General features: G+C 31.5%; 1 protein-coding gene across 1 annotated transcript in view; it reads left to right on the top strand.

Annotated features, from left to right (window-relative positions):
• LOC145268655 (nucleoporin NUP188-like) overlaps window positions 1–16246 on the top strand; it is a 568258-nt gene that overhangs the window by 412508 nt on the left and 139504 nt on the right. The window contains exons 15-19 of the mRNA XM_080124140.1: window positions 4741–4830; window positions 12400–12465; window positions 12991–13113; window positions 14504–14633; window positions 15647–15697. Coding sequence (XP_079980266.1) covers window positions 4741–4830; window positions 12400–12465; window positions 12991–13113; window positions 14504–14633; window positions 15647–15697 — 460 coding nt within the window. The remainder of the gene's footprint in view (window positions 1–4740; window positions 4831–12399; window positions 12466–12990; window positions 13114–14503; window positions 14634–15646; window positions 15698–16246) is intronic.

Below are 16246 nucleotides of genomic sequence, written 5' to 3' on the forward strand. Positions count from 1 at the left end.
TCTATGGTCCCCCCTCGCCAAACTTTCACAAGAAACACTCGTCTAGCTGTACACACTATCAATAATTCCCCCCACTCTTTATCTGTGCCTAAACCTAAACATACATTCCATGAACAAAGCTTCTTTCTTAGAACTGCTCGCCTGTGGAATTGTCTTCCGTTTTCCTGCTTTCCGGCTGACTACAATATGGTTGTGTTCAAGTCTAACGGAAATAAGTTCTTGATGAGCCGTTCTATATAAGTTATCAAATTTACCAAATTTTCATTACTAATGATTACTATATTGTCCAATGTCTACTGTACACTCTTTAACCCTTATCCTTGAGTGGCCTCTTGACCTTGATAAGTGGTGATGCCTATGTAAAAAAAAAAAAGAATGCCGTAAAACAACCAACCTTTCTTTTACAAACAACAACCAAAATGCCTGAAGACGGTCGAAAGCCAATCCGATTGAAACATTATACAAATCTCACTCAAGATGAGAACAATACTCCGATCAATGCAAGTAATTGTTCTGGGGTAGTTAACACCCCTATATCTATGATAGTATGGATTCATCTGGCATTATGTAAGCCAGACATTTCTGCCATCAAGCAGAGAGCACACGTATAGTTTAACAACTCGCGGTGAACACCAGGACTCTTTATTGTGATCCCCTAAACAGAACGACAACAGTAATATAAACAATCAGCCCTTATCTCAAAAATTAAGAACTTAAAAATTACAGGTTGTTATATGTGAATCGCAGCTTTCGTATCGGAGTTGCTTGTATTGATAAATACTCCCACAATATTATTATTTACATATGATTTTTAAGTATCAAAAGAAATATAATGTGTGATAAATCGTTTGTTTAAAATGTGAGATACTTTGAACTATGTTCCTATTTACAATGCACGGGACAGAGTTAGACACCAGGGTTGTTTTTAAGTCGTCTCCCCTTATTTATTAAAAATGGCAGATCAAAAAAGTTACATTTGTCTTAATAGATATTCACACATTTTTTGCATAATACTGATGTTTAAATATTAAAAAAAAAAGTATTTAAAATTCCACTTAATTAAAAAAAAAAAAACTATAGAAATATCAGTTTACTACGGAATTATTACTTATGTAAGTAAAAATTACAGGTTGTTATGGTTAGAAATTTTCTTGCGTTATTTCTGACACTTTTTTTGTTTATAGAAAAGAACAATAATTTGTAACAAAATAACCTTCCATTTTTTTGGATGATGGCAATTAAAGACCAACAAGTTGTTGCATTCCAAACCAAATTATATTCAACTATAATCACAAATGAAATAAAAAGTAATACCTATTGAAGTTTGATAGTTTCCAAAATGGTTTTTCTGGAGCTTTCGTATCAGAATTGTTTGAGTTAATAAATTACTTACACATTATTTACGTATGATGTGTAAATATATAAAAATAAATAAAATGGATAATAAATCTTTTGTTTAAATTTTTAAATACTTTGAACTTACTAACGTTTATAGGCCGAATTGAGTTGTCTCCCCTTATTAACAAAAAAATGATTTGCTGAAATTTTATTATCTCCTTTGGCCAGAGTAACGTAAAATATTTTCCTGTAAAAATATTTTTTTTTTTTATCTATAAGAGAGAAACCCTATTTTTAAGATTGGATTATTTTTAGTTCTCGATACTAATTGGATGTATTTCTGGACAAGACGTATCTTAGAACACTGCCAGACATATAAATTATGTTTGTGTGAAATTTGCAAAAGATGGGCTCAGCCGTTTCGGAACCTATGAGGAAAGAACTCACACATAAAGTGACTTGTATATTAATTGATATATATATATATATATATATATATATATATATATATATATATATAAAATGAACAATCTTTAATGCAGGAAACAAATTACACAAATTCACTAAAACATTACCAGAAAGATTATTTATAATGTCCACAAGATATTTTTTTTTTTTCGCCTCTTGGTTTAAAAAAAATAAATCTGTCTCTGATGAATTGTTTGGTAAGTTTCCACCATTTCACGAAACACGTGTAAGACAATTTATACAACTAAAATGAGTGTGGGTATATGCAGCTTTAGTTTTGTATGTTTACTTCCAATATGAAACTGGTGCTACCAGATCAGGCTGTCTGAAGATATTGGCTTCCTGAGACGAAATGCACCTAACATATTGATGCTTTTTGTTTTTCTACTTTCTTTTTGCAAAACTTAATTATGTTCTGCAAAACCAAAAACAACAACCCACCTTTTCCCCTTTTTTTCTTCTCCCTTTTTCCCCTTTCTTTTTCTATTTCCCCCACTTCCTGACTGGTTTTCTAACTTAAAATGTACCACACATTAATACTGTAACCCCTTTCCCTCTCCCATTGCAAAACTCATTCATGTTCTGCAGGGCAGGGAACAAAAACTATAAAATCCACTATAAAACAACCAAACCAAACACTACAAACTAGCGACTGAAGAATAAAAACCTTCCACAAAATAACTGGATGCAACATGAATATTATTTCTAAAATCATTGGATTCGGCATTAAATAACCCGAAAAGGGTTGATATGCCGTAAAACAACGAAACCAATATAAAAGTGTAAATTAATTTTTATTGTAGAAATAAATTTGGAAAAAAATTTATTGAAATTGTTGCAATATCTTTGATAAAATGGGGGTATGATTACTGAAAGTTGGACAGTTCTATTTATAGACATTGGTGATAGGGACTGACCAATCAAATAGTCACATTCTGTTAGCAACCAATCAGAAACCAGAATTGCTCCATAAAAATATTGAATCTTTCAGCATTCCTGCACATGATTTTTTCATGTCCAACACGAGAAGGAATTTGCTCTGTGTCTGCAGATTTTTACAATCTGACACTTGTACAGATCGACTACACGACAGAAAGCCCTATTCTTCATCTTCGTCTTGGCTTTTACAATTAAAAGCTTCCGTGATTATGACTGCCATTTTGTTTGGAACAAGATTTTTTTTCTTCTTCTTCTGAAACCAAAAGTAGTTTTCAATTCACTAGAAATATACATTAAAAGTATATATTTTATAATTAAATGGATATATATATATATATATGATGATGATTGCAACATCTTCTCAGACGAGTGCCACTCCCTCAGACACTTAAAGTCCATGAGCCCAAAAATGACTTCCATCGCCACAGGACCATTTTAATAGACAAATGCCTGAGGGAGTATCTATACACAGATGATGTTACAGAGTCTTAGCTTTGTTCGACAGCTAAGTCTCTCTCTTGGTTCAAAATGTTGAGATCCAGCAACAAGCAAGAGCAAGATAGCCAGCAACAAGTTAAACTGCAGACCAGCTTAATGCGAGTACTGGTCTCCCGCTATGTTTTTTTAAATCAGAGATTTGCTTCTCCTAGAAAGGTTGCCTTCACCACGGCTTACAGGAGCCCTCTCCACCCCAACACACACAAACATACACGGTGCTAGTTGGCCGTTGACACCGAAAAAGTGTTCATTCGCCCTTTGGAAAGTCTTGTTTTTAATCCTTCAGGGAGACTAGCCACCCTTCTCATGTATATATATACATATATATATATATATATATATGAACAAATGATTAATAAAACATGTTAAAAGACATCTTGAAAAAGAGTTAAAAACATATTTAATTTTAAAAAAGGAAGCACAAGATAAGTGGATAGTCCTTAATCCGCGGAGTTTCAAAGAAATGCTCTCCTTTGGAGAAATTAAAATTCGCTTAAAAGTGATTTTCTTTATAAAAACCAAACTACTTGATCAATTTACATAATTTTTAGCGCATAAGATTAAATTTCCAGCTTTGTTCAAGTGCTACACGTCTTTGTTTACTTCCGTTTTCTGCTGACAGTTCTACTTCATGATGAATGCCCTGAATAAGTTCCTTGTGATTAATGTTTACCAATAAGCAAACAAACTTGGCTGCATTATTGGAATTTGCATCGTCTGGAATACTTTCGCTGTTTCATTTTGGGAGTTTTGAATGTTTTTCTTTTTTTTTTAATATGCATGCATGACATGCGTTGTTTCATTTTGATTAAATTCATTGTTTTGGGGGGTTTTATCTTGGAAAATATATTTAACCTGGAATTACATATATGTAAGAGTAGGCCACCTGGTGTGTCCCCATCGTAAAATACGTTTAAATATTATAATTCATGCAAAAACTGAGACGTGAATGTGAGTATCATGTTTTTCTCCCACGCACATCTCAGTTTTTCGTCTTGTAAGTAAAAAAAGAAAAAGAACACTTGAGCTAAGATGAAAAACCAAACCTATAGACAGTGAGTAAAGTTCAGTAACCATTAGGCCAGCTTGCCACGATCTTTATAAGTGTTTGCAAACCTACTTATTCTTAACATAAGAAAACTGTCATGCGGACGATTTGCACATACACAGTCGTGAAAAAGTTGACCGACAAAAAAATTCAACGACCCCCCCCCCCCGCGCGCACACACACACACACACACACACATACCAATTTTTTCAATTCTGTCTCCTTAGTAGCCCTTTTTTTCCAGATGAAAACCAATTAAAATGTTTTCCATGTGTCTGAATACCCTATATACAAAATTTCAAGGTTGTAGATAAAAACTGTGAGAATTGTTCTCGCTTTCACATGCACATACACATTCTTACTTTATATATATATATATATATATATATATATATATATATATATATATATATATATATGTTTCTCATTGTGTAAATTATGTATTTCAGGTTGTGTCCTCAGTAGCTTACTGTACTGTATACACCCTCGTATGTGCCCTGATTAATCAATTTCAAGAAGAGACAATTGGTGGTGTCAAGGTAAGCACATTTATATTCTTTAAATATTAGTAGGAAACCCGACGTTGCTTGGGATTGAAATATTATACTTAGATACATTTTATTTATATAAATAAAAAAATTTTAATATTGCTACACAGTCGAAACAATGTTTCAGTTTACAATGAAACAATGTTTCAGTAAATTATGAATAACATCAGGCGATGTTTTCAAGAAAGTCAAGTCCTCAATCAACCAGATTGATTGAGCGAAACATTATGATTGTGTAGTGATTGTAAACTGTTTATTTAAGTATAAATAAAAAGTATATCTTGTTCTTTTTTATTGACATACATACATACATACATACATACATGATGATTGCAACGTCTTGTCAGATGAGTGCCACTCCCTCAGACAGTCCATGAGCCCAAACATGACTCTTTTTTTTTTTTTTTTTTTTTTTTTTTTGAAGTCCTACCGGTGAATTCACATGCTCAAGCAGGCATGACACTGAAGACGGTCATTGAGATCAATTATTACATGCTTCCAGGATTTTAAGCCTCCACGTGTCACAACTTTTCCATCGCCACAGGACCATTTTTATAGACAGACAAATGCCTGAGGGAGTATCTATACACAGATGATGTTACAGAGTCTTAGCTTTGTACGACAGCTAAGTTTCTCTCTCGGTTCAAAATGTTGAGATCCAGCAACAAGCAAGAGCAAGATAGCCAGCAACAAGTTAAACTGCAGACCAGCTTAATGCGAGTACTGGTCTCCCGCTTTATGGTTTTTTTAAATCAGAGATGTGCTTCTCCTAGAAAGATTGCCTTCACCACGGCTTACAGGAGTCCTCTCCACCCCAACACACACATACATACACACAAACACACACGGTGCTAGTTGGCCGTTGACCCCGAAAAAGGGTTCATTCACCCTTTGACATACGTACATACATACATACATAGCCTTGAGCCCCTGGAGGAGCATAGGCCATCTACAACTTTTGTAGCAAGGAGTTCTTTTTACAGGGTGAGGGTGCTGACTCCACACCCAACTTTCCTAGAAGGTATATACTGCACCTGGTCTTCCCAAATGGTCACCCATCTGGTCCTGGCCAGACTCAACGTTGCTTAACTTCAGTGATTGTGTCGTACCTTTATTATTGAGCACTCTTATATAAATCCCATTAAATTAATTGTTTATTATCTTTGAATATTCTTAGAATTTATTTATATATATATATATATATATATATTTAGTTAAAAACATATTTAATCTGAAAAGGAAACACTAGATAAATGGATAGTCCTTAATCCGCGGAGTTTCAAAGAAATACTTTCCTTCTCATCAGAGGGTAGGAATTAGCAAAATGCGGGATCGGATTTTGCATGCAGAAGTATTTGATGAAACAACAAGTAAGTCAAAGATCTTACTTGAAAACAAAAAAAGTGAAGCAGAGGGAATATGGTGAAGAAAAAGGTGATTACACACAAATGGATAGTCTGGTGGAAGATAATTAATCCAGTGACGGTAAAATCCAAGGATATAACTTCAAGAAAGTTAATTGAATTTCCATTTGCACAAGTAAAATCCAAAAATCTCGTAATTTGAGGAGATGGTCCATAATAATCCAAAGGCCGAAATCCATGGAATAATTCACAAAAATGTGTACAAGGAAAAAAGGAAAAAATTCCAATGATATTAATAAAAGAAAAATAAGATATGCTTTTCATTCTACTGCCAAGATATAAATATAAATATATATTATATATATATATATATATATATATATATATATATATATATATATATATATATAATTTCTGTGAAATATATTTTCTTATAATATATATCAATCCTTATTTAAGAAGCTCAATGTAATTACAGAGCAATATAGAGAATAAATGACAAAAAGTTATATTCCAAAATTCATGATGTTGACCATCTTATAATTTCTTCCTTTAATTCAGTTGACTTATACAATTCTTGACAGTATCTGTTTTGGAGCGCAAAATCAATCACTTAATGATTATATCAATCAGTGAATCTATTATGTCCTTAACTCATCAGAAGAAATAGCAACAATCAATCCGTCAAAAGGAATTGAAGTGTGTTTTGACATGGAGAGAAGCTGCAAATATGTTTTTATTTTTCTATTACGCCATATTGAATATTTATCAAACAAAGTCATTAAACCCAACTATTCGTACTAACAATTTTAATTAATTTATGAATCTTCTACCAAAATGTTCTATTTAATAATTAGTAAATTTATTAATTCTAATTTGTGTATACATACTTACGGAAATAATATCAGCAAATTATAAACTATTATACATGTTTGTATATACGAAACTGAACTAAGCTAAAAAAAAAAAAAAAAAAAAAGATTGCTTATTACGGTCGGTTATCATAACTAATCAATTGATTTGAATTGAAAACCATACATAATTCAATTCTGTTAGCTATTATAATCAAGCTTATTAATCATTACAATTATAATTTTTAAGTTGAACAACACCGTAACCATTCCGCCACCGATCAAAACGGAAGTGAAAATGAAAACAATATCCCTGAATATATCGAACCCGATTCATCATTCAATGAACAATCGGACTCAACATGGAGACACAGAAAGCATGCAAGATGACAGTACAAACTGTATGGACCCGATAGAAGAAAGCCCCCTGAGTTCCTGATGAAATTAGTGATCTTCTGCGTCGGTCTTCACGAATCCGAAGACGTCCAAGATTTATAGAAGAGAACTATGTGATGTATAGTAACTCTGATTAAGTTCTATTCAGAAATCGTACCCACACAACTTGGGGGGGGGGAGAAAATGGAGAAAAAAGGACTCCGTCACTGCTTAGTGACCATTCGGCGTAGGAATATGTATCCTGTTGAGATGCTCTCCGGTTACATACGAACTACATACTTATATAAGGCCGTCAACACTACCTACGAACAGTGTTTTATTCAAGTCTTCTAACTATTCGGCGCTTTGTCTCTGACAGGATCGTTTTCTCGCGAGGATTATTGTTGTCATCTGCTTTTCCCAGAAAAGGCACCTTAAAGCCACACACGCTCATACAATTCAAAAACTATACTTACGTTTCATTAAGTTTAAATATATATATGTATATATATATGTATATATATATATATATATATATAAGAAATTGCGGTTGATCATAGCACTTGGCGGAAATTGGAAAAAAATGACTGGTTCTCTTCAGGTTAAGAGAATGAAGCATGGAAGGTGCAAAGGGCACTTAGGAGGGGAGATCTGGAATTATTGCCAGGTAACCATGCAAGTTGTATCTGTGAAACGTGTGGTAGAGTTCTCCTTTCGAAGGCAGGGTATGTGAGCCACCTGAAGTCTCACAACATTAGACCATCGTCATTCAATGTGCCACAGCGACTTTATAGCACAGTGTGTGTGATATGCAGTAAAGTATGCAGATCTGCACCTGGATTGGGAAGGCACTTGGTTGTACACAAAGACAATATTCCTCATCCGGGTCTAATCAACCCTGTTAAGACATTGAACTTGGTGTGTCGTGTCTGTCATCGTCCCTGTAAATCAGTTGCAGGCCTTAAAAGTCATCTGGCGACACATAAGAGGATACTTAATGCAGAACATGAATCTTGAGATTGCAATCAACTGTGAAGATGCTGCAATCATCATATATATATATATATTTTTTTTTTTCGGAATAGTTTTTAGTTAACAATCAGTGGTTATGTAAACGTGAGATTGTAGGTTTACAAAATATTACTGGCAGTAATATTCTATGACTTTGAATTTATTATCGCTGGACCCAAAACAAATTTAAACAAGCACTTGCCCGATTCGGATATATACACAGCTATGCGGATTACCCAGTATATAGCTTGGAAATTGTTACCAAACGGATGTAAAGAACGTATAATATGGATTTTACCAAGCAAGTTGGATCAACAAAAACATTCATATCCTTTTTCTACAAATCGTCCGGCTACAGGACTTCTGATAAATGTATTATTTTCACTTTGACTTTCCATGTCTCACTGACTTTAGCAAATAGGGTGCATACCTTTATAACTATTTGCTAATATTTTCTCTCCTCTGATGAGATGGTAGACATCGAAACCCTATAGGTTGAGATTAATTTTCTAAAACATTCTTTGTCTTGCTTAGAATAATAAAAATTCTTTGATATGAAACTCAACCACTTCATTTCATTTCAAGGAGAGTTTTTTGAAATTCATTGAATTACAATTTAATATATATATATATATATATATATATATATATATATATATATATATATATATATATATAAATAAAGAGAGAGGGGGGGAAGATATATTAGTAGGAAAACCTAATATTGCTCAGGATTAATTGAGAATGGATCATTATGATGCACGCGTTCACTATCCTCATAACGTCATCTCTGTTGCTTCCTTACTCCCATTTCAAACTCCGGTCATGCATTAGGTGTATCAGAATTTTGGAAGAACTTTTGACACCCCTTGCAAATAAAATATAAAAAAAACTCGAAATTTCTCTTTTTAAAGTGGGTTCTTTATTTTCTGTATGGAATATACTTCCAAAATAAACTATTAAAGTTGTTTAAAAAAATAATAGAAATATTATTTTTAATTTTTTAAAAAACAGTGCTTACAAAGTGCCTGCATGCGTTCATGCAGCCATTTTTTTTACATAATTAAATCAATTGAATTTTACGAGTGAAATTTTTTTCAATTTTTAATCTTTAAAAATCTATCAATTTTTCTATTGGTTCAATTTTTAATATTTTCAGGGTCAATGTGAAATGTTATGCTCTTTCCAATAAGCTTAATATAATATTTTAGACAAACGGTTTTTTTTTTTATTCATCCCCCCCCCCATTTTGAAATGTCTATTAAAATTTTAATAATTAATTTATTCACCAAAGTTTTATATATCACAAATTGAAGATAAAAGATCAATAAATAAAATATTCTAATTGAAAACAAAAAAGAAGTGTTTTTGGAAATTTACCTGTAAAGTCCAAAGTGTAAAACCTTTATTTTTTTTAAACCACGTTGATTTATTTTTTTTTTAAGTAGAAGCATATGTTATGCTTAGATTGTCAAGTACATATTGGACACTGACAACAATTTTTTCTATTTCATTCAATGTTTTATTTTTTTAGATATTAAAAAAAAAAAATTCACTCGATAAAGAAGAATTAAAATATATTAAATCAAAAATTCATGTATTTCTTTAAGAGAATTAAAAAAAAATTCGGTCGAGTGGGTTTTTTTTATAAAGACAAAATCTTATAAGTGATTGTGTTCATTTTTTAACTACGGAGGCACCAAAATACTAATTTTGGTTTACAGCACGCAATAGAGAGAGATATTAATTATGTCCCTTTGAAGCCACCAGAAGATAAACGCAAATAAAAGTCTTCCTTTATTTGAACAGTTAAAAAAATCTGAGTTCACGTTTTTTTTTTAATCCTTGTTTAAAAAAGTATTTTATTTAAAAAGGACATGGAATATAAATATAAATATGAATAAATTCTTAACAATTAATAATGGAAGTGCCCATTGAATAGTATTTTTATAGGTAAGTGATTCTTTGCGATTTACATATATTTTTTATAATTGAAGTAAAATTTCGTTGATTTTCTTTAAATCTTTTTTAAAGAAAACCGATTTAGAAAAATAAATATTGCATAACTTGTTATTTTTTTTTAATTTGATCTTTGATCCTTTAATTGAAAAAAAAATTAGGGTTTGAATTACATTTTTCAAGTAGTTATAAGCTTCGAAAGATAGTAAGTTGTATTATTCAAGTTCATATATGGCATTTTTAATGGCGACTTCTGATACACCTAGTCAATTTCAAGTTCGATAACTCTTACTTAATTTAAAGGAATTATGTCCCCTTACATCAACGATGGTGTTTTCTAAAATGAGAATAGAAATCCGAGTCGTTGTATTAAAACAAACAACCAAAAAAAAAAAGTCATTTGGCGGAAGTGACGTCAGACAAATTTTTTAGTTATGGATATAATGTGTCTTATTTTTATGCAAATATAATAATAGAAGTTTTGGGTTTGTATTACTGTACACATAGATTCGAAAAAGTTGTCAAAAAACAAATATATAACAAATAAATGTTATCAAAGGCAACATAAGTTACTTTTCTACCAAACTGGATATATTTTTTTGTGTTTTTATTCAATGTAACATGTTTATTCATCTCGAAAAACAGTGTTTACCGATGTATTCGAAAATTCAAGATGGCGTCTTATTCTCTCTTTAACACGGTAAGTGTGGGAAAAGATGTTATAAATAAAAAACCGGATAAAATACTGTTAAAAACTCGCTCAATATATGTTACCGTGGCATAGGTTGACATATATTCGGCGGGTTTTTAATAGTATTTTGTATAGTTTTTTATTTATAACACCTTTTTCCATACTTACGGTGTTAAAGAGGGTGTGAGACGCCATCTGGAATTTTCGAATACATCGGTTAACACTGTATGTTTTTCGAGCTGAATAAATATGTTACATTGAATAAAAACACAAAAAATATATCCAGTTAGGTAGAAAAGTAACTTATGTTGCCTTTGATAACATTTATTTGTTATATATTTGTTTTTTTGACAACTTTTTCGAATCTATGTGTACAGTAATACAAACCCGAATTTTTATTCAAACAGTCGACGCTGTTTTACAATTTGCCATTGTGCTGAGGGCGACAACTCCCTTTTACTAAGAGATTCGTTCATTTTTCCATTAAGTTAGGACATTCATTTTTTCGTCTTATAAGTTAGGACGCTCGATATTTTTTATTAAATCAAAACATTAAAAAAAGAAAGCTGCGATAATTTTTTTTTTCTTTTGTTACAAAGGTAACATTAATAATTTTTACATTTTATATTAATTTGTTATCAACTTTGTTACATTAAAAGAAAAAATTCACAGCAACTTTCTTTTTTTAATGTTTTGATTTAGTAAAAAAGTATTGCTGCTTTGAGCGTCCTAAATTATGAAATGAAAAAATGAACAAATCTCTTAGTAAAAGAGAGTTGTCTCCCTTCGCACAGTGACATAAAACAGTGCCAGTCTTTTTATATTGATGAATATTTTTTATTTATGACCTTTTTTTTCTTTTTAAATATTTATGGACTGTTTTTTTTAATAGTAAAATGTATTTTATATATATGTATATAACAACTTTTTAGTGTGAGTTTCACTCAAGTACAATTATTTTGGAAATATTTATTTTTATTGTGAACAAACAAACAGATAGACAGGAATACGAACACACAAACATATATATATATATGTTTATATATATATATATATATATATATATATATATATATATATATATATGTTTGTGTATGCAGTATACAATTGACGAAGAATACAACTGTGAACTTTCCACGGTTCACGTTAGTCGATAGAAATAAAAAAAAATATAAATGTCCATGAGAACGATAGTTCAAAGATAAATATCTCTTCATCCAGGAAATCCAAACAGAAATCTAACAATTTCATCATTTTAACAACTTGAGTCTTTATTGCAGTTTCATGCCTTGATTTTATTTCATTGCAGGTCTTGTGTTCCGTTATATCGCAGCTGTTAACGAAGCCGTCAATCGCTGCCGACATGTGGGCACAGGTACGCTTCTTGTTTATTCTTGATTATCACGAAATTGTAATGTACCCATGACACAACAAAAATATCATATTCCAAAAATCACGTAAATTGATCAAGTAGTCTTATTTTTTTAAATAAGAAAATCAAGTTTTATGAGAAGCCAAAAATAGGGAGATAACTCCACAATAATTCATACTAAATTTTTGTTGTAATGCCTATGAATTCCCATTATTCATTTAAAATTAATTTTTTATAATAAAACTACTTGATTCATGTGGTTTTTGGAATATGATATTTTCAATTTGTCACGAGGATATACATCATACAGATTTTTCGTTATTTTTTTTTTAATATTGGAAGAATTCTGAACAAAAACCAGCAATTCTAATCATGAGGCTATCAGCAACAAGGATCATAATTATCAATGTTTATATAAACACTATAAATCACCAATCTATTAATTTTAAAAAATCCATTAATTTTACAAAATCCATTAATTTTAAAATTTACAAAAATCTTTTTTTTTTCTTTTTTTTTTCTTTTTAGGGTCTTGAGGAAGGAGTCGGAAGTTTCTATCAACTCGCGAAAGATCAATTCCCATTCAAGTTTTCTCTTCTTGTTCAACTGAGCACAAGTTTAGCCGCTGCTGGGACTCAGAGTGCTTTGAAGGTATGTATGGAACAGCAGCTGTCTGATTAATTCCCCTTATCGGAGATTAACCTGGCTGTCCGGGTGTTTGGAGGTGTGTGTCGAGCAAGCAAAAAAAAAAAAAAAAAAAAAAAGGTGATAGTAGGCAGGCAAGCTCGAGCCCGTATCGCGAAAGAGGCAAAGAACGTGAAAAAAAAAGTGACAGATTTGCTGTTGCACCCATCGCCAAAACCGGAAGTGATGTAGGTTTAAATTAAGGCTAGACAATCGAGAAGAGGGGATGGCTTTCGAAAATATTGTCGAAAAAAGCGACCCCTCCTTGTAGAAAAGTGCCCAGTTGAGGATGAAGGAATTAATGTTTTTGGCCAATTTTCTTTTTAGTCCTTATTCTCATAGATAAAAAAAAAAAAGAACAATTTTTGCAAGGAATATTTACGAAGGTTACACCAGTGTAATGTAAAATATTCCCCTGTAAAAATTCTCTTTTGTCTATAAGAGAAGAAAGACTATTTTTAAGATCGGATTTTTTCGATTTTCGATACTCACGAGATGAATTTTTCTACAAAACCTATCTAAGAACACTGCCAGATATAAAAATTATGTTTGTGTGAAATTTGCAAAAAATAGGCTCAGTCGTTTCAGAACCTATGAGGAGGGAACTCTCACACAAGCACACAAAGTGACTTTTATATAATTGGGTTTCGAAACAGCTAAGCCTATCTTTTGTAAATCCACCCTTTGTTGTATCTTAATGTCAAAGACACGCATATTTATTTTCTACAAGTGTGCATGCGTGTTCATTCCTCATAGGTTTCCGAAACGGCTGAGTCTATCTTTTGCAAATTCCGCACAAAAGTAATTTATATGTCTGGCAATGTTCTTAGATAGGTTTTATACAGAAACTCATCTGATAAGGATCAAAAATCGAAAAAATCTGATCTTAAAATAACCTTGGCTGGTATAACGTAAAACATTTCTTTGTAAAAATTCTAATTTTTATTTTTGTTTATTCTTTTGTGACGATACCAGACAACGTGTGGGTCCGAGAGGTTTGATATGTAGCAACGTGGTTAAAGTGTAACAGTTACATTACAGCTGGAATTTCTCTACATTAAAAATTGACCTTGCATCTAACTCGTGTGTTTGTGCGCGCGAAAAGAAAATGAAATGCGTTGTTTTGGAAGAACCGCAAATAAATGTATTACATTTGCACTTTAAAAGAAATACCAATTTATATGTCTTTGTTTGTTCCTGCGATAGTACCCACAGTATACCTATCCTGCCTTGTAGTATTTTTTTTTAACTTCTTACATCAAGTGGCTTTATGTCTCGTCTGGAGCAATTTCTAAAAAAAAAAAAAAAAAAAAAAAAAATCTGTTGAATTAATGATAATGATTTTTATCTTCTTCAGGTGATGTCGACTTTGAAATCGTTGCCTACGTACATGGAGAATTTCGATAAGACAATTTCTGCTGAATATCAACAAATGGATGATGTGACCTTGTGTCAGCTCGGCAGCAATAGAAAACCATACATTGCAGGTGAGAACGATTGGTTCTTGTCCAGAATAACCCCCCTATATTAAAAAACAAAAATCAAGAAAAACGTGTATGATATATGTACCCATGACAAAACAAAACTATCATCTTCCAAAAATCACATAAATTGATCAAGTAGTTTTTTTTTTAGTTTTTTTTTTTTCAAATAGATTTATGCATAACCAAGGAGCAACAGTCTTCACTGCCATTTTGAAAACAATCTAAAAAAAAAATAAGGGAAATAACCCAGCAATAATTCCTACTTACTAGATTTATGTTGTAATGCCTATAAATTCCCATTAATCACTTAAAAATGATTTTCTTTATAAAAATAAAACTACTTGATCAAATTGTAGTATCTGTTTTGTCCTCCATTAATTTGCTCTTCTAGAGTGAAACTATTTTTATTTTTGTCCCAATCAAAGAGTGCCCCTTTTGGAGAGCTATGTAATATCGCGGGTATGGTGTGCGTGTGAGAAAATCAGCAGCAGCCATAGGATAGCTGACTAGTGAAAATATTAGCAGCAGAAGCCGACTTAGCATATATGCAAATTAAGCACGCGTGCACGCACTGACATTGGAAGGAGAGAAAAAGAAAAAGCAAAAACGGACAGCATGCAGTCGAGCAAGAGAAGGCAGAGAGAGAGAGACTTTTAAAAAAAAGTATGTCATATTACGGAGCATTGTAAAACACGTGTATGCAAAACGACTTTGTTAAAATAATGAAATGCATTGTTTTGGAAGAACCACAAATAAATTCATTTCATTTGTATTTTTATTTTTAAAAATGCGGAGTCGGATTTTTATCTATTTCTTTTTTGTTTGTTTGTTCCTTTGCGACAGTACCAGACAATGTGTGGGTCCGAGAGGTTTGAAATGTAACAACATGGTTAAAGTGTAACTGCCACATTACAGGTGGAATTTCTCTACAATAAAAATTGACCTTGTATCTAACTATGCCCTTATGGAGAGGCAAGACGGTGATTTTTTTTTTTTTTTTTCTTTTTTCTTTTTAGGCAATTTTATAATTCCTGCTGGTACCTATGGTCATCATCAACCTGAAACAGGTAATATATTTGTTTTTGTTTTTTGGTCGTTTTTTTTGTAAATTCCTTTTTTTTTTCTTTTTTTTTTTTTTTAAGTCTTAGTTTTGTTTTTTGTTGTTTTTTTTGTTTTTTTTCTTTTAGAGAGATCGAGATTATATCCTTTTTTTTTTAAGTCTTAGTTTTTTTTTTGTTTTTATTTTCCTTTACACGGATCGGGATTATATCCTTTCTTTTTTTTTTAAGTCCTAGTTTGTTTTTGTTTTTTTTGTTTTTTGTTTTTGTTTTTTTTTCCTTTCAGAGAGATCGGGATTATATCCTTTTTTTTTTAATCTTAGTTTTTTTTTGTTTTTATTTTCCTTTACACGGATCGGGATAATATCCTTTTTTTTTTAAGTCTTAGTTTTTTTTGTTTTGTTTTTTTTCTTTTAGAGAGATCGGGAGATTATATTTTTTTAAGTCTTAGTTTTTTTGGGTTTTTTTTTTCTTTTAGAGAGATCGGGAGATTATATTTTTTTAAGTCTTAGTTTTTTTTTTGTTTTTTTTTCCTTTTATAGAGATCGGGAGATTATA

Source organism: Euprymna scolopes, chromosome 44 (assembly GCF_053919585.1).
Source record: "Euprymna scolopes isolate OS-2025 chromosome 44, ASM5391958v1, whole genome shotgun sequence".
In the NCBI taxonomy this organism is placed as follows: Eukaryota; Metazoa; Mollusca; class Cephalopoda; order Sepiida; family Sepiolidae; genus Euprymna; species Euprymna scolopes.